This window comes from Crocodylus siamensis, chromosome 3 (assembly GCF_052110815.1).
Source record: "Crocodylus siamensis isolate JL-2025a chromosome 3, ASM5211081v1, whole genome shotgun sequence".
Classification (NCBI taxonomy): Eukaryota; Metazoa; Chordata; order Crocodylia; family Crocodylidae; genus Crocodylus; species Crocodylus siamensis.
In genome coordinates, this window is record NC_143397.1 from 226,585,033 (window position 1) to 226,612,494 (window position 27,462).

Below are 27,462 nucleotides of genomic sequence, written 5' to 3' on the forward strand. Positions count from 1 at the left end.
ATTTTGTATGAGATGCTTCGAACACGTAACAATCTAGGGATTCAAATGGCATACAACAAGCAGGTGGAAACAAAAATTAACAAATAAATACTGTTCATACTGTCTTCCTTCATTTCTCCTCCTTCAAAACTGTGGTGTTGCTAGGTTAAATTGGTGTAGTGTTTCACCCCAGCCTGGCCACATCTTATGGTAACAGCATGATTCCATTTTATTTGTGTATAAACTATTTTGAAATACTCTAAATATAGTTCCAATGATTCTTTTTTTTTTTCTTCACATACCATTTTATTACACACAGAGATGCACATAAAAATATTTAAGGCAATTATGCTTTTCAAATAGTATGTAACTCTGAAGGATTCAGAAATATATAAAACCTTCAGAAATATGTTCTTTTAGGAACTATGCCTTTAAAGAAATTATTGTCAGAGGACATAAGCTACCTTCATTTTTTACTACATTTCAGAGGTCTGACTAGCTTGTATAGGTACACCCAACCTGGATTTTAGTGGCATAACTACAGCAGCTGCCCCAGCCACTAATGGGGGCCTAGCATGTAAAAAAACCGCTTTGACTGCAGCTGTGCATTTAAAGTTGCAGTGACAGTGGCAACTGGAAGTCACCACTTCCCCTATGCGGCAGCCTTCCAGATGTGTGATGCCCAGCTACATTGTTACACTACTGCTATCTTTACATTTGTTGATTAGGCTGTTACTAACTATACACTATACAATCATATCGGCAAGAGCTTGGCATAAGTTTTTTACCAGGCTTCTTGGGCTGATTGCTCCATCTACCAGTATATGAGCTAGAAACTTTAGTGCTAGCTTCAGCATGTCTATAAGCTGCAGAAGGTAGAATGGATTTCCACCTTATAAACTAAATAGAATACATATGCTCTTGTACACATGGCTTTTTTCATCAGGTAAACTGCAGTTACACCTTTGCCTAGGAGTTAATTGTGCCAGGATTCATCCTAGTGGGAAATGATTGGAATGATACTATTTTTATTGTTGTGGCTTAGTTTTGGTCAATTATAACATCTTTCATCTGTTTTGGCTAAAAAAAATAATTCATTGACATGGAATAATGAAGTATTTGCTTTCAATCCTTACATAGTTGCATACTTCTAACTCTACGTTTCTATGTGAATGCATGCGTTTTCACTTGTTCTCTTCTTTAGCTTTACTGCCCTTTACTGAGCCCTTTTTCCCCCTTTTTTCCAGCTGTACCCCACTGACTCCCTGCTTTTCATTCACTCGGTTTCCTTGTCTCTCCTAAGTTCTCCTCAGCCCTCATCACACCTTCTCTTCCTTCCTTCAAATGCTTCTTCATCAGGCTTTCTCCCTCTCTTCTTTCATCCATCCCTTCCCTTGCAGGAGGGAGTTTCAGGAGTTCTTTGTCTAGGCTTTACACTCTGTATTCCACTCTGCAAAGCATTCTCACGGTCTTTTTACTTCCTGCAGAGTCTAGGACATAGGACACTGTTGTAAGATAGTTGAAGGAACTGTAGCTGGCAGAGCCCATATGCTTAAGCACAAACAGGAGCTAGGTGGAGAGACTGGTTCTGGTTATGGGGTTACTAATGGGAAGTAAGCAGTGGCTTACTGTTGTTGAATAAAAGCACTGTGGGGCATCACCAGCATGTGGCAAAGTTTGCCTGGATGCAAAAGTGGCTGTACCTACAGGAACCTGTTCTGATTGCCTCTTACCAAAACACTTTTAATGTACTTTTCCTAGGAAAGCAACTTTTTCACATTTGTTTTGAAGATCCCTAGCAAGATTGTTAGTCTGGTGTTCTGGTTGAACCATAGTGTGAAGGTTCAAACCTCACACTAAGACCCTCCACAGTGTGTCCTACAGAAATATATAACAGGCACGTGTATCTCAAAGCAGGAGTGTAGTTCTGTGAAATAGAACTACATATATAAAATAGAATAGACCATGACACCTGCCAAGTCTCCCATTTCCAGAGCCAGTGCATTCCAGAAAAGAAAGCAGTACTGTCAATTATGGTGGACTGTGAGCTCACCTTTCTAGGCCAAATTAAGTAACACAATATATTCAATCTGTGACAGACAAGCACTTAGCTATTTTTATAACTCTGTGAATTACCTTGCTAACCAGTACTCTTCAGCATTAGTTATAGTAACTTTGCAGCCGCTATGGTATAGGACACAGTATGCTTTTATCAAAGAAGTGCAGTGACAATATGTTTGAGGCTACTGGTACAACTCCCACTTACTTGTTTTAGGGTTTTCAGCTATTGAATGAACCCTGTGAAAAGGGAATGTTTCTATTTTGCCACCTCCATTATGTTATCTTTTCCAGTGCAATTACAAGCTAATTCAAAGCTCTTTGTGTTTGGCTAATAGCTGCTGATTCACTGCTGTCACCCAGTACCTCTTCATGCACTTTTAATAGTCTGCCAGTGTCCTTAGCACTTACCTATGGAGAACATTTTTCTCTGAGTAGAGGCTCATCATAGGCAAATCATTAATGGAACATCAAAAAGATCCCATCTGTTAGAGTTACATATGGCTAAGATCACAATTATCAAAAGTCTCCTTTTTTTTTTCTTTCTTATCCACACAATAAATGTAGTTGTCAGCAGGATAAGTTCACGCATCGGATAAGGTCACAATTTCATTTAGTGACAACTTCCAACAGCGTGAACTTACAAGGTTCGATTTATTAAAGAGTCAGAAAGGATAAGATCACTGCATGGCCAGCCTGATTTATCAGGGTTTGACTGGAGTACTTGAATAGAGAACATCGTATTTCAAGTTTATGTGCAAAACTGTGGTTTAGTGTGTGTTATGTCTGAGAGTCTTGAAAATTGAGGGAGGAGAATTTAGAAGAGGTATCCCAAAAACACAGTTTAAACAAATGCCGAATCACTGTATGTGCAGATATACCTTGTTATGGGAGCACCTGGAAAACAGAAATGAGACACCATATATACAGTCTTGATTCATTGTGTTATGCAGTATTAAAAGGTGTGTGTAATAGCTTAGCTTTATATTTTTGATGGAGATAATCACCAGTCAAATATCCATCTCAAAACTATTACGGTGCATTACCAGGCAGGTAGCTGTTTAATGGTTGAATCATATGAGAGGTAAAGGTACTTTATGCCATATTTCAGCTATCTTTCCTGTCTTTTTTTAAAGGCTTGAAGGATTTTTAAAATCTGTGAGAGCTTTTGAATTTAGCATGACTTCAGAGCTGTCCGTATTTGATATCACAATATATAACGTTTCTCAGGCATATAGAAATATATATCAAGACAGTTTCTCAGCTGATGAAAACCAGCAGAACTCAAATGATGTCAATGGACCAATGTCCATTTACACAGAACCAAGATTGTCTTTTCTTTTTTCACCCAAAGACCTCCTGTTACAAGGCTTTTCTTGATAAAATATTCTTGCCAACGAATTTTGAGTGACTTAGATAATTTAAATGCATATAAATGCATACAAAACTTAGAAGTAATGAAGTACTTTCTCCTACCAAGTTCTCCTTGTCAACCTCTGTCAGCTGTGTGCGCTATTGTTTCTTACACCAGAAAGTGGGCAGATGGATGAAAGCCAGAGATGATTGTGTTCAGAAAATACCATTTACAGTACTCAGCTCACTCTAGCTTGATCCCTCTGATATTTGAAGCCATAGTCAAATCCTATAAGAGGCCAATAACAACTACTGGGCACCACTGTTATACAAAATAATACAGGTTTTCTGGAGGTATAAGAAGTGGATGATGATTTGTTGAAAAACAGAAAACATTTTTTCTCCCTCAGTCATGAGGGATTTAAAAAGCATACCTAAAACAATATCTATAAATAGGAAAAAATTCTTACAGTTGAGTCTTCTCATTTTGGTTCAGTATCCAGCAAGGTGGCCTAATATCTTAAAAGCTATGGGATGTTTTGTAGCTATATTAGTGAGTCATGACTTGGGGCTCCTTTTACAGTGCAGCTATCATAAGTCTTTGAGTAATCAGAGACTTTAAAAGTATGCTACATCAATAAGATAAGAGAAACAGCCAGCAGCACTAGCAGCATTATCTTTTACCAAAATTGATTAGCCCATATGATGCGTTTCAAATATTTTGTATAAACTTACTCAGCAAGCTGGATATAAGTTCTTGAAGAACAAACTGGAAAAATATTTGCTATGGAGCAGAGAAATAAATATAACTAAAAATGGACTATCCGTTAATTTCATTTTGCACATAATTTACAGTCTTAAAGGTTAGATATCTCTTTTCCATATGTCTTAGTGGCACTTTAGTTATGCTTCCTACTGAACTTCTCAACAGGACAAATACCAGGTCTAGGGATGCCTTGTTTAATGTAGCATTGTACAACCAACTGATCTAGCTATGCTGTCATCATGCTGCATATTAAATACCATATTTCTGGTCTCTGTTTACAAATTGTGTATATTACAATTTGCTGCCAAGCGCAAGAATATACGTTAATTAAATGTCAAATGTTGCCAATTAAAATCATTAGTAGCTGGAAGTTTGGATCCACACATTGTGCTTTGGATTGGGGCACAGAATAAGGGAGGCCTTTGGGTCCTTAGCTTTTCTCCTTTTCCTTGGTGGCTTTGTGGCTGAGGGGAATCCTCCTATACAGGTACTCTCCCCTCCCTGTTATACTTCTCTGCCCAGCACTCCCAGTTCCTGCAGGTAATCAATCAGGCAAGAGAATCATCAGAGCTTGTCTTTCCTTTTCTGCTATTCAGGAGGTGGCCAATGGGGAAAGATGCTGAACAATAGCCACAGCATGGAAAGGGAAAGGTTGTGAGAATACTCCTGACTCGTATTTCTACTGTTTCTATGACTGCAGGGGAAGATATTCCCCCTACTTCTTCTCATATTGCCAGGGCTTGCCCAAATACTTTAGTGTGAAAGTCACAGAGAGGGGCTTGGGAAAGAAGTTGTACATGCTCAGGTACAATTTTTTTTTCTCCCTCAAAGGACTCAAGTAGCCTCCAAGGGCTACAGGTATGACACCACTTGTAGCACCTAAAAGAAGTCACAATTTTGATACTTTCTACCCTGAACAATAGTAGAGAACGTAGGAAAAGAATACTGCAGAATGCAGGAGAAGCGTTAGGAATTACTGAGGGGGAGACTGAAAACAAAACACAATATCATTAAGTCACTGAGGCTTTGTTTTAAAAAAATCTTAGCAGTTGTTTAGAAGTATTTTTAGGTCACTTGCCAGCTTTTTAATGTAATTTCCCCCCAAGCCAAAGATGGTCAATGAGAAATACAGCAGCCATGCCAAGAGTTAAACTGTACTGTTTTTGATGCAACCTTGTTTGAAATTTGCTAGTTAAAGGGAAAATATATATGTCATTCTCCCCAATATTTCTAAAACACACACAGACCCACAAGATATGTCTGTACTGTTTTCTTTCTGTGCCATGCTATACTACACTGAATCACACCCAAATACTCTCTCCTGCTCCATGTGCACTACAGGTCAAAAAACTGTAATGTTGTTGTTCAAGTGGTGCTGGGCATATGCCAATAAGATCAAAATATGCATGGTTATTATTATGAATATGGCAAAATGAGGTTATAATGCAGAGTCTCTGTAATTATATTCTTAGAGGAGTAGATTTTAAAATAATCTGGTTATGAATTCCTGTTTTACACCCAAAATGTCATTAGGCAATATAGAATAAAGAAAAAAGGTACATGAGAAACAAAAATATTTGATGAGCAAATCAAAGGAAAGAAAGTTCTATTCTTATGAAAAATGGCTGCAGGTCTCTGTGTTTTCTGCCTATAAGCATTATATAAGCTGCACTATTAACATTATGAAACTTTCCTGTTTAAAAATAAAAATAGCATTATTATGTGCACCTTAAAACTTTGCTAGGTGTTTGGATATCACAGGATGATCTGCCCCAAGTTTGTCGTTCTTAATCTATTAAAAGACAGTCCTGCTTGTAAATCCACAGGTACAGATAAGGAGTCAGTGTTTGACTGAGTCTGAACCCTTTTCAAATGAAAAATGTCAGTGACAGAAAGGGAGGCTGAATTATTTTTTAAAAGGGTTTTCAAAGATTCTCATGATTTCTCTGGTATCAGTTAAATGTGACATGTCCATAGACACAGCTGGATTTTTTTAGTGTATAAAAGCAAGGAAATGCTCCATTGCTCCATGTTTCGTCTTCATATAGAACCAAAAATGCTACAGTGTATATATTACTGATCCATACCTAGGCCTGCAATTCAGGGAAACCGCTACTTCCAAAGTTACCATACAGAGAGATGGTTTAAAAATTAATTCAATCTATTACAGTATTTCAATAGGTTTTTTTTAATGTTGTATTTAATTACTGTATACTGTATAAAACCTTTCCCATATGTTGGTTACCTTTACAAATGTCATATTTTTGTTAGTGTGAAAAATGAAAATTTTATTCTCACATTCATAAATTGGAAAATCAGTACAGCTTCATTGATTCTGATGTATTTGTTCCAGTTTACATAGAGGGTCTGATGTTTGATGGAGTATTATTGCAATCTTCAGCCCTCACATTTGAAATACAAATCTCTTTGCTTGAAAACAGAACCCCAACTCATTTTTTTCTCTGGAAAATGGTCAAGATTAAATCCCATGAATGAATAAAACCTTCACATTTTGCATGTAACAAGAATCCAGACGTTCACATGTGGAAGTAGTTATAGGAGATGCGTTGAGAGCTTTAGGTTTACTTGCAAGCAAGGAGATGACATTGACTTCCACCTGATCAAGGTCATTTTCTTAACAATCATTAGCCCTGAATGTGGGACAGGTTTGCAGTTTAGTTATTGAATAGATGGATACCCTGATCTTTGTAAAAAATCTCAGCTGTGATTCAGATACTGATATTGATGGTTGATGGGGAAGAATTCTGTAGATGTAGTGGGAGACCGGCATTGTAATTGCATCTGTTCCATGCATAAAAATGAAATGCCGACTCCATTGAATTCAATGTGAATTTTATCACTGACTTAATGCTTAGCTTCAAGAAATCCAAAGCTTATAAGAGGAGCAAATTCAAAGATGCAGCCAAATTTGCAACAACAGAAGCACAAGTTGAACTCAATAACATAACAATGGGTGGGCAACCTGGGTAGCAGCCTTAAACATACACTTAGTGAGGGCACAAGAATGGCAGCTTCTGTTGCCAGCCCAGCCCCTGGCACCACCATCTCCACATAGGGTGCACTCTGGTAGTTATGCTGCTGAACTAGCCAGAACAAGAAATGGATCCTGTTCCTGGTAAACATTTTTTCTTCAAAATGTCTAAATGGATCCTAAAAATAATAGTTTTCTAATAGCCTTATAGTTTAATTTATTTGGGGAATTTTGAGGAAAATAAGTAGGAATTCTCCAGTAATATAACTGGTAAATATTTTAAATTAAAAACAATTCTTGAACTTTTTTTTTTTTGGCACAAAGTTTTATATATTTTTTTATACCTTGAAAAATAATTGAGCAGGAAGCTTTCAGGGAGAAAAATATTTCTTATTTCTTTCAAAGTAATGAAACTGTCCATGCTTTCTGTTTTTTTCCTCTTTTTGCTTCCTTTTTTCCCCTCTGATAGAGAGAGAACCATTACTTTTTAAAATATTGACAAAAAAGTAACTTATTTAAAAATTAACATTTTATCTCAATGTTTTACTTTCTCTTAGAGCAAAAAGAATAACAAAAACTCTAGTTACAGCATGCCTTTTTCCACAAGAGAGGAGGGAATTAGAAAGTGGAAAAACCTAGGCCTCCCCCCTCCATGTGCTTGTCTTATTATAAATCCATTAACACTTTATAATATACACACATTAATCACTTTGAATCAATTACTCTCTAACTCAGGCAAAGTATCAGCTAAGCCTTTCTTTATTTTTTAGTACCAGTATAAATGCAGAGGAACTCTACTGAAGTAAATGGAGTTACTCTGGATTTACTTTGGTATAAATGTGAAAACAGATTGGCTCAATTTTTGCCTAAGTAAAGACCTAAGTGTTTGGCTCTCTGTGAGGGTGAAATTCCAGAAGGCTGTTAGCCCAGGTGTACTTATAATATATTCAATTTTTTTCTCTCCCTCCACAGCAGTATATAAAAGCCTCTTAAGTAACCATTATTCCCTCCATTCTCAAAGATTTACTGAATAAAAATGCCTTCAAAACTATAATGTCTGTGAAAAGAAGCAAGAAAGGAATGGGACTTTATAAACTGAATTTGAATATAATTATAAGGAAAAAGGTTTAGTTTTTTTCTCTGGATGACAAGATCAGTTGTTTTTCAGGCAAGCATAATTAATTCTCATTATATGGGTCCTCAGAACATTGTGCATATAAAACAAACACAAAGGCAGAGGTGGTTGTTGTCAAGGCACAAGTGAAAGTACTCTAAACGTTACTTGTTTTCTTTGTTTGCAGGAGAGTTGGAGATGTTCCAGAAGGATGGGGAGCGCAAGATTCAGAGTCGGCAGCAGCTTCCAGTTGGAACAACATGGGGGCCTTTTGCTGGGAAGATGGATCTGAATAATAACACCTTGGTATGTGACTGCTCAGAGAAAGTTGACTCTGTTGTATTCTATGCCCTCCCTTAGGGATTAGCCTTTATTACAGCTCCGCCAAATCACTTAAAAACAAGTCATTGTTAGCTTTCATGGACAGTGCTACTTGGAGCTTTTCCAATAAGTTCATCTGTGGCAGCAGTCTACATAGACTTATGCAGGTCACAGGTTAACGATACTAAACTTGTTATTTTGCAGAAGAATGGGAATTATATGATTCTTACTTTATCTGTTGAGTCAAACTGAGGCCTTCCACTTTAAACAACTGTTTTGATTATTAATTGTTTTTTCATTGTTTTGCAGCACAAATTTATTAGAGGACAATTCATATTTACAGTGTAGAAAATAGAAAAATAACTACGATTCCTGATGTTAATCTATCCTGTCCTAAAAGTAAGGACATTGAAAGCTCTGTCATCTGTCATCACCCTGTAGTATTAGCAAAAATATTCAAAGGTGCTGAATATTAGGTTTAGATGTTAAATTTGGCTAATATCTAAATCAGTGCAAATTGCTTTGACTGCCTTCAAGTCAGTGGTCCATATACGTAATGTATAGTTGAATCTCACTTCAACCTGTTGAGGAGAATATCATTCCTATCTCTACATTGCCTTTTGTTTGTGCTGGTTTTATGTCTGACCTCTTATGTCGTGTCACTCAGGTTCATTTCCTTAGCATATTTGAAAAGATCACACTTTAAAGAGAAAAAGTAATCAGGTAAAATCTCTGCAGTTGTATTGCACTGTCTTGACATCTTCAGTCTCTTGAAAAGACTGAGCTTCATAACAGATACTTTTTACTAAATCAGCCCCTGCTCTTGCAGATCATTCATGCCCACATTACTGATGTAAGGACTTGTGGGACTCTTTCATTACAATGCATCATATATATAGTAGTTCCATATTTAAAATGCAATTTGCTGTATAACCTGTGCAATCTTTTTTTCATGTACACCTATTAAAAACAGTAACTAAGAACGTAGTTGCTGGACATATGTAGCATCCATTATAAACTGTAATGTATCTTAACATTTTAACGTAAGATAGGGAATTTTTGGTTGGTTTTTGTTTCTATTTTCCTTTTTTTTATTTAAAGACTCTAGTCAATATTCAGAAGCATTGGAATAGAAACTTAGGATCAGATTTTTCAAGTGCTCAGCATCTACAACCAGCCGGAGATATCCCATAGAAATGAACTCTCTTTCGGATTCCAAATAAAGGACAGCACCTAGAAATAGCTCCATGGTCTAGCAGGGTTAGCTTTTCTCTTATCTATTTAATTTGCATCTTACCAATCAGTATGCATAAAGCACTTAGCACAGCAATATCTATGATCTGAGTGTTTAAACAGACAGTGTGACAATTGGTGCAGACATAATCCAGGCTCCCAGCTGCAGGGATGCACCTTGTGCTCCCACAGCTTGGACTTTTGATCAGCTGACAGAGCATGGTGCACCCCATGGCTGGACACTCATCAACTGCAGACTTCCAGCCATGGGAGCACATGGTGTGCCCATATGGCTGGGAGTCCAGATCAGCTGACAGGACTCCCAGCTGTGGGAGTGCATGATATGCCCTGTGGCTGGGAGCCCCATCAGCTATGGGCTCCCAGCCCCGGGGGTGCAACTGGCTATGCCTTCACTTAATACCATATTAGGAACCAGCTAGAAAGTTATTCCACATTTCTGTGAAATAATTTTGTGGCTTATTCCTTGTTTTATGATGCCATGAATAGTTTTAACAAGTTGCTAGGTTACAACTTAAGACATGATTAACTGGTTAATCATGTCTTAAGTGTAACATGTGGCAGGGGCCTAAATGTTACATAAACTTTTTTTTGCTTTGGTTAAGCAACATAGTAGGGAATGCTGATTCTGTGTCTCTAAAACTACTGTATTTTCTGCTTCCATTGGTAGTGGAAAATTTCGTCAAAAATTTCTGCACAACAAAAGAATTACAATTTATACCTTGAAACATTTCAGCAACTAACAGGTATAACAACTGGACTGTAACCATAGCAGTTCTAAGAAATGTCACTAGAATAAATTTGCAATATATCATCAGTACTAATATTGTTTTGTTATGCTTCTCTACTTCTTTTTCGGTCTCTGAAGGATTAACAAAGTTTCCACTGTTCTAGTCTAAATCTGTTTGTCAAAATGTTGTTTAGTTGAAGCCAAATATTTAGGGCCAGATTCTGGTCAGTTTGTTAGGTGCATAAGTGGACTTAGTTGCCTAAGTGCAATCTTATTTCACCTTGCTTGACTCCCTGAGACAAACGTGCAAGTCTTCCTTCTCCTGGATGCCTTTTGTGACTTGTTTTTAAGGGTACAGTTACAAAAGTTGATTCAGATTAGCAGATTTCCAGGGACTTGAACAGGGTGGAGCAGAATCGCATTTAGGCATCTAAGTCCATCTAAATGCTTACTAGGATGAATGCAGTTTGGCCCTTACTCTTTATAAACTGGCATTGGGTTTGGGATTTTTACTGAAAAGTTTTGGTTTCAATCAAATGTTCATCAGAAAGACAGACAGCAAAGTCTGTAGGCTTAGTAGGATGAAGGCTAGAGAACTCACCTAGGGCTCAGGTTCAACTCTGGTTTAGTATGATCTGCAATAAACCTCTGTATTGGAGCCAAAGCCCTAACAACCAAGCCATGGAAAAACACTCCCATCTTGAAAGGACAGAGTCCATTTTTTGCTGAATTATGACGGGCATTGTTTTCATTCCGTATTGGTACAGAAACATTTTGAAATATTCGAAGTAAACATCAGGTAGCTTCTACTCTCTTCCTATCTTAACTGTTTCCTCATCTCCCAGTAATCATGCTAGTTACCTCAAAATGTTGAACGCAATAGAAAAGTTTTGATAAATCTGTAATTTGTTGTGTAGGCAACCCAATCACCAAACTAGTTGTTATGTGTTTTTCTTTTATGTGAAGCTTATCTGTAGTACCACTTACAATCTGTTTGGTTAATATAGCTGATTACTATTCTCTCTAAATTGCGTGTTGTCTTAGGTTTATGAATGGGAGAAATATTTAAATTGTTTTTTAATTTTATTTATATCAAAACAGCCAGATATACGTGTGCAAAATAGCTAGGTATACCCATATATTTACATATATTTGCACACTTTCATATATATAAACAGACATGCACTCACATATTTTTAAAAGCTCATTTGGCAGAAACCTAATCTTAATCAGTTTCACATCTGTATTTGATAACAGGTTTAACATACATCTGAATGAGAACCATAAACATTTTGTTGTAATAAAATTTAGAAATTTATCAAATAATCTTTGAAAGACTTCAACATAAATTTCTCATAAGGAAAGGAAAAGAAAATTCATTTAACTTTATGCTACCATGCCACAACATTTACAGCTGGATTCCCACACTTGATCCAAAACATCTGTTTGTGGCTGAGTAAGAATAAAGTCCTATTTTGCTTTGGTTGGGCAGGCGTGTGGCTCTGTATGAACATACTTGAGCTAGCCTAAGTCATAGGATTGGTGCCAGGCAAAAGCCCATGACTAGTGGGTGTTAGATGGAGCAGGAAACTCTTCCATGTTTAGCCCTTGAGCCCACATGTAAGAGAACTTCCCAGGAAACAGGAGACCCATATTCTAGGCTCCCTTCACCAGATGGGTTTTGGCCCCATATCTGTCTCACTTCCAGCATAGTGCTCTAACCATCAGGCCACAGGTTAGGAATTATCAAGGGCTCTTTTCAGCATTCTTTTTTAACCTATTTCCCAGGGCAGCCAAAAGAGGAAGGATGTGGGGTTAAAGAGCATGCCTTTAAAGATTCAGTTGCCTTTTCTTCTGGAAGGAAAGGGTCCTTGGCTTCTACCCTGGATTCTTGCTTCAGTGAGGCAGAAACTCCCCCACTACATGCGCTTCAGAGAGAATAGAAACTCTCCCAGTACTGTCCATCTGTTTTATCTAATGGATATTAAATGTACGGTGCAATGTGGCTCTACTTCAAGAGGAAACCTGAAGAAGGGACCTGTGGACCAGTGTTTAGAGCACTGTGCTGTAAAGTCAGAGAAATACAGGTAAGGGGAACTTAGACTCCTGCTTCCTAGGGGAGTTCTATAAACCCCAGGCTCTTGGGCTAAAACATGGGAATGCTTTACCCCAGTTTTACCAAGCTACACTTTCAAGATTTATGCTCAGTTATGTGCATATGAAGCCATGTGACTATCTGAGCAGAGTGCAGACATGCTAAATAGCCACTTGGACATTTGTGGGTCCACACTGGATGTGAAATAGAATCGCAAGCTGTGTGTAAGTGCTGACAATGCTGCTACACAGTTAGGCAAGTCCTATTTGGGCATATAAAGTGAAGTAGGATTTTGCTGAACATCTTACTCATCCTTAACAATGGTAGCAACGGGTCATTTCTCGGTATTTAATTATGATAGAAATAACCTAGTTTCTCTGCGTTCAGTCAGCTTTGAATAAAATCAGAGCATTTAATATGCTTTTAAACTGGTTCATATTCCAAGCAGTATTATGATGCTGGGTATAGACCCCTGTTGTTGGCTCAGGAGATTCAGCATTCTAATTAATTCAACACAGTAATTAATTGAGTCACTGTGCCAGATGTCAAACATTTTTTTAGATCTTTCAAGTTCCTATCTTCAAGTATGTTAACAATACACATCTCAGAGAAGTGGAAGCCTGGCTACCTTGAAAAACTGATTTAACTGACACTGGCCACTACAATAATAGCAGAAGTCGTTGACTTCCATTCAACAATGCCTCTTTGCCGTGGAGGTACTTAATGGCTATCTTTTGTCATGTACGCACACCAGGACCATGGAAGACATCAAGCAGCAGCTCTACCAAGTGAACTAAAGAGAGCTCAATGTTTAAGGGAGGGAGAATGATATGTATTTTATTTTACACAGCCAGAAGTCAGTGGATATTGCACAGTGACTGGCTTCCTTCATGAAGCAGTATTGCCTAAATGATGTTCATGAAAAAGACTGGAGCTCAGATTCTCAAAGGAACTGCAGTGTCTCATTTGTATTTAGGTGTCTAGCTCCTACTGATTGATTTAGGTACCTAAATACTGTTGATTAATAGACCCTAACCCTTAATAATTTCAAGAGACAAAAACACCTTATGCCCTCAGATGCCTTTCCCTTCCAATTCAAGGACAATAGTTCAACGGATCAAGAAGAACTAACGCTAGCTGACTGAAGTGGAGCCATGATTCAGACAGGTTGCCAGTGGCAAGAAATCAGAAATCCCAAAGCCATGTCCCCCTGCAAGTTTGCAGGGAATAATTTCTCCAAAAAAAATTCTGTTTTATCCTTCTCTTCTTGTCTTCCTGTGTCCTTGTCCGCATTTTATTATTTAAAAAAAGAAAACACACAAAACTTTTTTTCCCCATAATTGCCGTATGGCTGGTAATATATATATATATAATGTGTGTGTGTGTGTGTGTGTGTGTGTGTGTATATATATATATATAATGTGTGTGTGTGTGTGTGTGTATATATATATATTCATTCTGATGTACAGGAAAGGAGAATTAATACCAATATGGAAAATCAAGTGCAGTGGCTCTCATCCCCATGCACGTGTAGAGGTGAGATTTTCAAGGTAAATGACATTTGCCCATCCCCTCAAGACTGGAATCTAGACCCTAAAATATATCAAACTGAACATGACCAAAATTAGAGCACTTGCTAATGTACAAAAACAGTGCACTGATCCTGCATCCCTTATTCTAGTAGCTACTGTTCTCAGAAGCAGTCCCAAGTTTAGGTACTAACAAGGAAATGCTTTTTTCTCCCTATTTTCCCCATAAATATACCTAAATATTTTCACTGTATAAATTCTTCCATATTAATCCCCATTATAGCCTTTGTATTTCAAAACTCTGAGGAAATTGTAGCTGATACTTCTAAAGAAGAAGTGGCAAAGAATGTATAGCACATGATGAAAGTCAAACAGTGGTTCGTGCCATTACTTCATTAATCAAGTGGAAGCATTCTGAAAAATGTTTTTCTTTGGCTGCAGCCATCTATTTTTTGGTGTTAATCTGTGCCCTGTGGCAGGGTTTTGTGAAGCGAAACAATGAGCAGTTGTATCATACCCCCCCATTGTTGTAGCCCCTGTCAGAAGGAGGAGAGGATGATGCAGGTCTGTATCAGCCTGATAAGGAAAAGAGGATTCAAAATGGCTGTGCAGAGAATCCGGGGGAGTAAAGTGTGCAGTTTTGGACCAGCCTTGCAATGGAATACAGCAGAGACCCTTTAATGGGATCCTGAAGGTTCACTGCCAAAGCTATACTTCTTCTAGAAGATTTCCTAATGAAATAGTTCGATTGGAAAGTGCTGTGACTGTCTGAGGAGCCAAGGTTCAAAATGCAGTTAAGTTATTCACTTACTAATCTGTGGCTGGTCACTTTAGGTCAAAAACCTCCTATCTATACCGCCCAGCTACTTTTAATCTTTAGAGTTACAGTATTATAGTTTACTGGCCACTTTGATTGGAGGTTCTTTAAAACCACTAAAAAGCTATACAGGCTCTCTGTGGCTCATTGTTTAAACAGTATTGCTTTTATCCATTTAACTTAGACCTTAACCATTGGAGGCCAAGTTTGCTCTTTGATATAAATCCTGCATGCATGAAATTTGGCCTTATATTAACGTATAGTATTTTTTTTTATTCAGTTACCCAAAAAAAGCTCTGTAGTAAACAGAGGCCCTGATTCTAATCTTTGTTATACTAGTTTTGCAGTGTTATTGCTCAGGTGCGTTTAGCAGATTCATTTCTAACTTATGCTGGTATTTATGATCAGAATCAGGCCTGTTGTGTTCAAAAGCGTCATTTCAAAAAACGTCTTTATCTCTAAAAGCTAAGAAGCTTCAGCATTCCTGTATAACATTCTGTTTTACAATTAAGTGTAGTTTGCCACACCCTACAATTAGTAGTAGGGTGTGGTAGTAAAGTAGAGCTATTTTCCACCAAGTAAGTGCTGCAGTATGTGGACTGTCTCAAGACCTTTTCACAGCTTTTTTTCTATTTACAGCTTGGATGCTTGGGTATGTTCTTACAGTAAAATCCATTGCCAAGCAGATACCTGAGCTAGCTCCCGTACTGGAAACGGTCTAGCCTCATTAGTGCAGCACCGTGTCTGAGCTAATTAACCCCGCTACTAATTACACAGCCATACTATGGCTTGTATGCCTGGCATGGTATTATTCCATGTAGATATACCCCGACTTCTTCCTTTATATAGTCCCATTTATGCATTTACATTTAAACTGAAAATTTAACTTTAAATACAGTAGTGATAGTGTAAGAGCACAGAATAAAGAATGGAATAAACATCCTTCTGATGGAACAAAGGTAAAGAGAGAGTTTTGACCTTGAAGACCTTAACATCAGCTACTGTTATGATGCAGAATACCAAAGGGCAATGAGGCAAGAACGCAATCATATACAACAAAGACTCATATGAAACATGCTACTATACATAAGTTCTGTATAAAAACCAGTGTTAATACAACCATGAGGTTAAGAAATTATACACCTGACTGACACTTGTTGGTTGCAAAAGTTTATATGTTTATATATAATAATATCTAAAGAAAATGCTTTAAATATTATATTTAAAATATTTAGATATTCTTTAGATATTATATAATATGTAAAGAATGGAATGGAGCACCGCCACCTCCCAAGAGCAGGGCCGAGGTGGGGAAGCTCACGCGCAGTGGCTGGCACTGCTGCACACCAGCCTGCAGAGGGGCTTCCCCACCCCGCAGAGAGGTGCTGCTGCCCTCACCCCAGCCTGGTGAGCTTCCCTGCTCTGCCCCAGCCCTGCTCCTGGGAGGTGGCACCGCTCTGTCTCTGCACACCTTCCTCACCTCCCCACTCAGTGTCTGGCCACATGCCCTGCCTCACCCCTCCTCTCTTGGCATCCAGCCACATGCTACCCTCCCCACTCCACCCTGCCTCTCTCACTCAGCAGCTGGCTGCTGGGGTTACTTAGATTAAAAAAGGTTGAAAACCCCGATCTAAAGAAAATGCAGTCAGGCACAGAATTAAGAACGAGGTTTCAATTTTGACTCTGCATTTCCTTTTTTTCTGACTGCTTAATTTCCCAAGTTTAATGTTACATGAATGGCGACTTTTAGCATGAAATGTCTCTGCTTTTTTAGCCTAAAGACCAAGGCCTTTATTCAAGCCAAGAAATAGACCTTTTGTTCACTACTTGACAGATGTACATTGAGTGACCAGAGCTTAAGTTTGTTTTAAAAATTACTATTTGTGATTTAAAACTTGCTAAAAATTTCAGTTAATTACTTTATACTAGCTAAAAGCATCCTCATTAAATAGACTTTATTCTAATACTATCCTAATTAAGCAGTAGATGTTACCAATCATTCTCATTAAACTAAATCAGTTCCCTGGGAGAAATCTTAATAAAGCATCTGTCCCATTTCAACAAGTCTCATTTTGGTAGCATATACTGCAACAGTACTTTCATAGATTCATAGATTTTAAGATCAGATGAGACCTATATGATCATGCAGGCTGGCATTGTGCACAATAGATGCCAGGAAAAAAATGCGCAATCATTTCTGCATTAAGCCCATAACTTTTGTTTGAGTGATAACATAACTTTTCGGGTGTCATCTGGTCTTGATTTAAAGTGTTCAAGTGTTAGAGAATCAATTTTACACTTATGTAGTACCTTTCATGGGGCTAGTTATGTATAGCTATGCAGTTCAATGGTAATGTTTTCTACTGAGCATATCTTTAAAATGTTGTAAAGAAATCTCTTCTAACTAATACAATATATTACTTGTTATGAATATTTAGGTATAAAATGTCAAAATTAAAAGCTCACAAAAACCACAAGTAAAGCAGTGGCTGACAAACAAAAAATTCCTTTCGTTTGTATGTCAGTAGAGTTACACTAATGGCAGCCCTACTGGAGAGACAGCTCCAGTAGCCACTAATGTTTTAAGCTCAACATTCTCTAGATTTGTATACAGAGGTCTGCATAGGACAGTGGTAAAAACATTAATGGCTACTTCAGCCACTGCACTGTTCGATTTTGGATGACATCTAACACCAAAGGACTTTTTTTTTTAGGCAAAAAGCCTAGAGCAAACAGGGTTGTTGGATGAAAAGAAACTTCAGATTCCATTATTTCCAGTACTTTGCATTGTTGGGAATGCAAGGTAAGGGGTCAGTTTTGATGTTTCTATCAAAACTTCAAATAGTTTTTTTTTTTAATTTGAATATTAGCTCTCTTCTTTTAAGTTTTGCAGGGAGGAGGGATGAAATTCTGGCTCCACTGAAGTCAGCAGCAAACTGTTGAGTTCAGCATAGCCAGGATTTCTCCTTTGGTTTAGATTCCAAATGTGAGAGCTCTACTTTTCTGAATATTGGCTAGGAGAGAGACCTTAAAAATGATTAATGAGTAATGGAAATGAATGACTCAAGAGCTGTATTTATTTGCATACTATACACACCTTTCCCCTGAAAATTAGCTGCCCAAAATTGGGGTGTAGTTCTTAAGCGGAGAAACTCATTTTTATGCTGGAATGGATGCAGGAGAAAAATGGAGTGGTGGCAGAGTGCTGTGCTCCACACTGACTAAGCCAGGACTGAACTCTTTGGTCACATGGAACAGAAATGGAGTCCCATCCTCAGCCTCACTCCCCTCTCTCCTTGCTGCAGGGCCAACAAAGCTACAGGTTTAGCCCTCTCACAGCTGCTGTCAAATTGGCACTAGCGGTTGACCAAGCGCAGGGGGGAAAGGGACTGGCACTGATGGGACTCACCCCTGTTCCATTGCAACCTGAGGATTCAATACTGGCTGAACCCGTGCTGTAGTAGGGAAGACTCTGAAAAAAATAAGGCACATGTTTTACTTGGGGAAGTGTGGCATGTGAATTAAATGTGCATTTCAGTACCTGCCTATAGGTAGCTGGATATTTTGGGACCATATTTCTAATTCTGAAAATTAAAAAAAATATTGAAATTTGTATTAAGCGTAAAGCTGTTAGTAGAGCAGATTTTAGTTACGTATGTTTTAATACTGAACAGTAACAATCAAGATTTTATTAGAAATACATCATTTTTGCAGCTTTTGCTCTCAGTTATACCATTCTGCTGACTTCAAAGAACTGCTAGGGTGGCATGACTATACCTGACAGATAATTTGCCCTTCTCAAATATAGTGATGCTACTTTGAACCATTTTCACTTGAGCAATATGCAGCTTTACCTGAGCTATTATATACAGTATTTAAGAATCCTATGTCTCATTTATCAAACCTAAAGAACAAGTCCATCCTATGGTGACAACTCAGAATCCAGGGGAATTAATAGGAGAATCAACTTCAGTCATTCTGTCTCTGTGAAATACTCAAGAAGTAGAGTATGCTTCTCTACCTCGTTGCTGTCCTCCAGCTATAGCTTAGATCACCTGCTGCAGGGCAAATACTGAGGTAAAAGAAAGAGCAATTTTACTTTGTTTTCATCATTCTGCCATAACTGTGGTTCTCATAAGACTTAATTTGAGTACAGATGAAATTTGGTATGTCTCCTGGTACAAGTTCCCTGTGTTCAATAGCTGTTAAAGAGGTATACAATGTGATCAAACCAGATAACTGGCTAACACATCATCTTAATAGTTAGTGATGATTAGTAAATTCTAATAAGAGTTCTTTATTCTCGCTCGCTCTTTCTTTCTCTCTCTCTCTATACACATACATACATATATATATATGTTCCACAGACTAGAAAGAGGGAGAATTAATTTTAAAATATTGAGTAGGCGGCAGTACCATAGCAAGGGAGAGACAACTGACCTGGGTGCTGAAGCAAAGGGGTGCTAACAGGTGCTGCCTTCCTGCTGGGGCAAGGTGCAGGATGAAGCTGCAAGCAGCTTGTTTGAGAGGTGCAGCAATGGGGTGGGGGTGGCCCTGCCACTGTGTGCATCCCCAGGCAAGCATGGCGGGGTGTCGTATGCCCTCTGGATCTGTGCATGGGGCAAGGGCAAGGTCCAACTATGGGCTTACCCCAGGCACCAAATTCCCTGCTTTGACACTGATAGGTGGTATTAAAAATAGATGAAAATCAAATTATTCTGAAACATGTTAAATAGTTTTGCGATGATGCATTTTTATATTTACTATATGGGCTATAACACTATAATATCTAAGGAAAAACATAACCCTACCCACACAATATCATACATTCATTTCTAGAGATTTAGTAATGAGAGTTAACCATATGATTGTCAAAATGCTATTGGCCATATTTAGTATAATCTTTAGAATATCACAAACACTGTTATTATTTCTAATGTTGATCACTGTCATTCTAGCAAAATACCTTTTAATTTTAAACAGGTTAATATAACTTCCCCTCTTCAGTATGTGATTTTGTGTGTGTGTGTGTGTGTGTGTGTGTGTGTGTGTGTGTGTGTGTGTAGAGCATGTTTTAACAGCACAATCATACTTTCAGAATAAAAGCTTCTCCTATTCATGCATTCTAAATATTTGCTTATAAATACATACTTAGCTGGAAGTACTACATGGTGCACTGTTTGTCTCCAGAACTGCCTTTGCCTATGTGACAGCGTGTGATCTATTAGAAGGGTGACCAGACTCTTGAAGCAAAGAGCTGTAACTCCGGTCATGCGTGAATCATTGGAATCAGCAGCACAGCTGGTACTATTTTTACACTCCCCACCCCTGGGTCAGTCACCAGGGCTGGTGTGCCACTCTTCCCCCCACCAACCTCCTTCTTACCTTCCCATTTCATTACACTAGTGTTCTAACTAGCCACGACTATAGATTTTTCTCCTGTTTCTAGACACATTTTCCTCCACTCCAAATCCTACTTTGTCTTTCTCTTCTTTCTTTGCCTCTGTGCTCTTTCTTCTTTTCCTATCTATTCCTTCTTTGACTCTTTTCCTATATATTCTAGATATTTGTTGTCCCTTTTTCTTTTCCCTCCTTTTTTTCCTCTTCCTGTTCTTCGTCTGTGCTCCAGTCCTTTGTCTCCGCTCCCTTTCCTTTCATGCCAGGATCTTCCCCTCATTCTGCGATACTTAGTCTTTTTGCATGTCCTTCTCTCTTTCTGCACTCTACCCTCTACAAAGGTGCTCCTTTCCTACCACATTCCAGTCCTCATTGCTGGTACAGAACAAGGAGGTAGAAGCGTGGCTACCATTCCAGGTTATGTTGGTAGTGACAGGGGCTCCTGGGAAAGCAGCTGGTTCATTTACAACAGCCCCCAAAGTCGTCCTTAAAGTCAGAATGGGTCTCTGAGTTAACCTGGCATTAGGCAATGAGGATTTTTATACACATGGTCTGGGGGGAAGCTGGAGGGCGGGGGGGGTGCGTTAATTAGTGCAGCTCTGAGAACTGCTCTAATTTAAATGTCTGGAGCATCATGTGTATCAGCGCTCCTGTGCTTAAAAAATGGCAGCGGGGGGTTTTTTCATTGAAAAAGCTTTAATTAAAGCTCTCCTGCCACCATTTCTCAGCACAGGGTGCTGATACACGTGATGCCGGAGTCTGCTGGAGCCCAGTAATTACCACACTTCAGCAGACTTGATTAATCCAACACACTGTAGTTACAGTGCATCGGAGCAACCTCAGTGTACCTGGTGTCCTGAGTGCCGGGATCTGGAAATGTGAAGGGGCAGGATGGGCTATATCGAGTGCAGTCACTTTCATGGAATCAGATGTTGGCGGGTGCTTTTGGGTAGTCAGAATCGGTAAGAGCCTTTATGAAGGCCAGAATAAAACACCAGAGTTTAGAGGTATTACAGTGCCATGGTCTATTCAAATAAGTTTGGTTGACATGTAGTGATGCTATCCATAGGATGAAATACTAAAACAGATATGCTCAGTCAATCTTATTCTCCACAATTTTCTGTTATTATGTGGGGAAGCTCCCTTCCTAATTGTAATATTAACTACTTAATGCTAATTTTCCTTTTCCAGTTCTCTGATTATTGAACCTTAGAAAATAATCAGAAAGTGATGTGTCTTTTTAGGGCCATTTGTATTCAGCTTTACTCGAAACTTTTTTTCTGAGACTTTTATACCTCCTTTGAGAAACACTGTCCTGATTTATAAGGATCATTGTTCCTGGCTTATGTGCCAGTGATGTGAAAGGTAAGAGCAGTAGGATTGTATTTTCAGGATGCCAAATATGTGCTCTTTGATCTGGTGGTACAGCATGCCTCAGGGAATAAGTTCAATCTTGATTTCTTTAGTCAGTCATCCACTATCAGGCACCATTGGCCTGATTAGCAGGCTGAAAAAAAGGGAACACATCATAGGTGCATGTTGGAGGCTGCAATGTTTCTAAGGAGGATGTTGGCATCAGAGACATTCTTCGTGCTCATGCTGAGGTAATATTTTCTGTTCTAATAAATCTTCTTAATGCATGAAGGAGCAATAATGGGTACATCCATGTAGTAGGTGGCACCACATGTATTGGTGAATCCTGCTGAGTTTTAGAACTCTTCCTTCCCTGCTTTAACCATTGTTGCAGAGTGGAAAATAAAAATAGTATCTGTGTATTACAATTCTGACCTCTAACACTTGTAAGAGAGCTCAGTAGTACAGTAATGCCTTCTTAACATTCCTAGCATGCCCTGATCCAAACTAATTATTAGCACTTGTTGAAATGTTAAGGGGACTTTGTAGCCACACCTAGTACTATCTCCCAATCTATGGGAGTCTGTGGCGGTAAAATGGCATTTCTGTTTGAACTGAGTCTTATAAAAGATTTTCTTCTCAGTCATGCCACAGCTGTTTGGTAGGAACCTCAAACTGTGTGGAAGGAATTAAGATGCTCCCTATATATATCTTTCAGATATACACTAATAATATATGGCAGGGTAGAGATGCATCATAGGGTGCACACTAATATATTAATTGTACTGTTGCAAGAATGTCACTGATTGGGAACCAATCCCCAGTTGTCCTTAGACAGAGGTGTTCCCTCATATGATGCCAAGGGCTCTAAAAAGATGCCCTTGGCATCATACCTTTCAGGGATAGCACTGCTGCTGAAGTGCCACCAGAGCAGAGTATCCAGACCAGCATACCTTCCAGCAGTCAGTGCCTGCAGTTTCCCCAGGATTCCCCTAGAGGGGAAGAATAGCATGTATTGACTGGATGCCAAGAAAGGAAGATGGCATTTCCCACAATTTCAATCTTCTGCTTCCCCTTCTCACAAACATTAAGTTAAAAAAGACTTGATTGAGTTTAATAAAGAAAACTGTTACACTTTACCAAAATGTGTTGTTAACTGGGAGCGCACGGGTGTGAGTGAGAGGAGAACAGCCTGGACTCCCTCATGGGAAATGGACCCCACTTGGTGAGGTCCCAGCCTCACTTGGGGCTGAAGCATGGGAGGGGGGAGGGCAGGAGTAGATAGGTGCTGAGGGGTTGTCTGCCTCCTGCTTAGAGTTTCTGTGAGGCCTGGCTCCTCTGCCTCTCCCCCCACCAAGAACTTTACTTCTGTGTTTTTACAAGACCTGCCCTGAAAAAGCATTTTGTTCATTTTCCTTCCCTGCTCCAGACCCTGCTCTGAATGGTCATTAGTTCATTCTTGGGGGGGGGGGGGCGGGCTCTGGAGCACCCTGCCCCAAGGTATGACAAGCAGGCATCACTCAGTGCCCACCCCCCAGCACCTGGCTAACTCTCCACTCCAACCTTGTCCCAAATGAGCCTGGAAATTTGTAGCAGAGAACTGAAACTGCCAAAATACTTTCCAATGCAAGCACAAATGGGGAGTTCTTGGGGTCAGGACCCACCCCTCCAGAAACTACAAGCAGGGATCAGATAGACTCCTAGCACCTGGCTACTTATCCTCCTGCCCCCCCTCCCTCCAAACCTCCAGCTTCAAATGAGCATAGGACCCTCACCCAGGCTCCAACATGGAGGCTTTTTGTTTCCCCACCCCCCATAAACTGTGGGCTCTGCAAACAATAAATCTTTTGGTAGTGGAGTCCTAGTTGTATTCCCCCTAGGTACCCCTCTTGCATTTATACGTAACATTGAACGAGTTCAATGTGGGGGTTCAAAATAGTACTCAATTTTTCTGGTATGCTTTTGAAACATTCCAGGAAGTTTCAACCATTCGGAGGTGGCATGCATATCTAGAATCTCGAAGGCTGAAGTGCATTTAGAACATTTTAAGCAATATGTCTGTCCACATCCTCCTCAAGTTACTGAATCAGAGATGCATAAGTTTTTGTAAGAGCTTACTTTGTCAGATGCTGTGAAGGGATGTTGCAAAGACCAGGCTAACAGATGTTACTTTGTGATCCTCTTCTCCTCTTTTCTGTTGGCTTCTTAGCCATAAAGAACAGGATTGTCTTAGGAGTGCAGATCCAGGGCTGCTTGAAGGCTTTGATTCCATCTCATAAACCACTTTCCCAAAATGTTGAGGAAGGGACCAGGATCTTGCTTCCACCACCTTTGCAACCAGGAAATCAGGCTGGATGGGGGCAACAGGACCTTGCTGCTTTGCTGTGTGAGTCAGGATTGTTTGTTCAGGACAGTGTTGAAAATAGGCCTCCTGTCTCAAAGTAAGCATATGTAAGCGAAGGGTAGCTTTTTTGGTTTTAGCTTATATTTCCCTGTGTTATCCACTGAAAATGGTACTCAATAAAAAGGAATGCCCAGCAGTCACAGATAACACATGGTGAATAGTGCACACTTAGGGCTCCTTCCTACAGGATGCAGATCACCCAGTAAGGTGCTGAGCACCTTCAATTCTCCTTCAAGGCAATGGCATTTGAGGCTCCTTGGTACTTCACAGGATTGAGCCTTTAGAATGCTTTTTGTGTACACCTCTATATATAGATATGTATCTGTTACTGCGTATGACCTTGATGATGGGACTGGTTTGATCGGGTTAAGGTCAATGAGTATATTTTTTTAGAAAAGATACCAAGTATGTAGATGGCTCTGTTTTACTTTACTGTGTTAACAGCTGGAAGCACTCAGTGCTTTGCTGATTGCAGTGATACATTCATCTTCAGTGATTATCAAAAAGATTTCAGTGCTCTGGAATTAATCACACATTTGAGAAGACAAATACAAAAAGATAAGTAGAAAGGCTGTATGTGTGCTTTTTATGTATAGGAGTGATGCTTTGGGTAATCATTACAAGTACTCTTCTTTTTTAATTTATAACAATAGAATTGATATTAAGTTTAATAGAGTTAGCAAATGTTTTTAAGTAATTTAAAGATCAAAAAATTATACATAAGAGCTCAGTGTTGTTGTCACTATAGACGTAGCATTCTTCCAGACAAGTCTATTTATACACCTCTACACGTATAAATATTGCCCATTCCTACTTATTTCCCAAAAATGATATGTTTAATAAGTTAAAAGAACTTTTTACGATTGAGTTTTGTCACTGTGCAGCATTCTTACAAAATAGTGTTTTTTTTCAGCTGTGCAAGCTGGACTGAGAGAGATACTAGCACAATCTGGCAAATCTGAAATAAATGGGTGTGTGTGTGTATAAAAAAAAATGTTTCTTAGAATAAGATTTAGTTTCAGGAACATTAAGTTTGTAAATACAGAATATCACAAACATTTGAAATACTTTTTAAAAATGTGCAAAACCATTACAGTTTCTCTAAAATCATGTTCAGAACAATTAACATTTTTAAAATCCTAAACCAAGCTCCTCCTCTTCCTATGGTACAACCCTGTTTATCAGATTATGGACTGAAGAGAGAAATTGCATTTCATTTTTCCAGTAGCTAGAAATTATCTGCATTTCCTGTTTTGTTGGTTATTTTGCCCCCTACTGTTGTAAAAGCAGCAGGAGGGAATATAACAAGAAGAATTCTCATGAGAAGTCCCTAACAGAGGTTTCCCTACATTAGAAGTGGGCATTCCTATTTTCTTTGGCAAACATATAATCAAAAACTCGTTGAACCTTCAAGGATTAACACAGATCTGGGGCAAAAAACTATGTCTACTATAGCTTTGGTCCTTGAGAATAGCTGCCTGGAAAGGATAGCCCCACCATGGAAGCAGCTTCATGAAATGGGTAATATGACCAAGAAAACAGCCATGGGGTCAATAGGATTACCTTTGGCCCTCAGTAAATAAAGCAACAGCACTACACCTGGCTAGTACATAAACTACGTAGTATATATCCTTAAATATAAATATATATATACACATCCTTGTATAAAATTAGATAAACTCCATAGTATTATATAAACCTCCTCCTAGCATGGCCACATGGCCCACACCCCTGTGCAGGAACAGGGAATGCCACCATAGAGTTGGCTGAGCCTTCATTCTTCCATTTGTGAACTTAGGGCAGGTTTCCATCTACCCTGAGTGGAATCAGTGAATAAAATAAGCAGGCTGAATACTACTGAGAGAAAGAGAGACAAATACACCTCTATGAAGGCTATAGGGGCAATTTTCCACTAAGCAACCCTGGAACATACTAAGCAAGTTAAAAGCAGCACCGTTTCTGTTCAACAATTTTTCTTGTAATAGAATAGCCATCATTTTAAAGTTTGAAAAATAGCTGGCAAAATCTTTCTGAGGGCACATAAGAAAATCTGCAGCCACCATTCAGATAAAAATTGTTTTATCATGCACAAATTTGTTTAGGTCTTGACTGTGACTGCTCTTCCCAGTGCCAATATCTATTAATGATAATTACTCTGAATACTATACTTACTCAGTGATACAATCACATCATTGTGAAGAAGATTGTGATCTTATCTAAACCTATTCTGTTTAACTCTGACACTCTTTCTATTATAGTGGGGCCTTGATAAGATCGTGCCTGTTAGGATCAGACATTAGTTGGAATCAATATTTGAAAATGTGCCTGTTTTTGCTTAATAGCAAAGTTAGTGCGAGGGTCAGAGTGAGATCATTTGTTGGATGAGATTGTACAGCTTCATCTTGTCACGAAGTGCATTCTTTGCTGCATTTCTTGGTGAAAAGTAAATAGAAGGACTTTCTGAAAATGTTACTGCCTTGCTAAATACCAGTGGTTAGCGTTATTTTCAGTATTACAAATTTGTATGGCAGTAGCATACAGAAATCCCAGTCAGTGAGAAGGGTCCCTTATGACATATATTCACACACCCTCCTTCAACTAGCCTGCTGCTGTATCCATTGAAGGACAAGCTACTACAACAAAGAAGTATATAGGAGTGGGGTACAAAGTGGCAAGATGTTTATGATTAGTGTAATCAGTAACAATCATAGTACATCAAGGACCAGATTCAGTAAAAGACTTAAGCACTTAATGTATGATTTGAGCACAATTTATGCTTCTACGTCCAAGAATGCAATCTACAAAGCCTGTACCTTACTAGTTTGGTACCTAGGTTTTTGCTATTAACATTATTTTCTAGACAGGTCTGCTTCTGTCCATGCTGCAAGTACCACCAACTTGGCAGGGCTGAGTATCTGGATAACTGCCTTGTATCTAAACTCATTTGGGATCCACAGACTAGTTAACCTTAGGCCTAGTTCCCTTGAGAGAGCCAACTAGGTAAGCATGCCAGCTCAGAGCATGCCAAACACACCTTTGCATTATAGAATTCAGGACAAAACACAACACTCAAGGCTGCCTTCATTCAGAAACAGCTGAAGGAGGAGGCTGTGGTGCTGCTTAACTTTATACAATACCTTACAGATTGGAACAGTGCTAGGTATTGCAGGAAGTGGGAGACCTTGGCTCTAGGTGAGGGGTGGTCAATTATTTCAGTTGATGGACCACTCATTGAGTTTTGGTGAACTATCAAGGGCCATACACACAAAATTTTTCAAAAAATAATTTTAACAAATTATGGAT

At 38.9% G+C, this 27,462-nt stretch overlaps 1 protein-coding gene across 4 annotated transcripts in view; it reads left to right on the forward strand.

Moving 5' to 3' along the window:
- ZFPM2 (zinc finger protein, FOG family member 2) overlaps positions 1-27,462 on the forward strand; it is a 432,895-nt gene that overhangs the window by 212,498 nt on the left and 192,935 nt on the right. For all 4 annotated transcript variants that reach the window (XM_090040486.1, XM_090040489.1, XM_090040487.1 and 1 more), the window contains one exon: positions 8,450-8,568. In XM_090040486.1, coding sequence (XP_089896612.1) covers positions 8,450-8,568 — 119 coding nt within the window. The remainder of the gene's footprint in view (positions 1-8,449; positions 8,569-27,462) is intronic.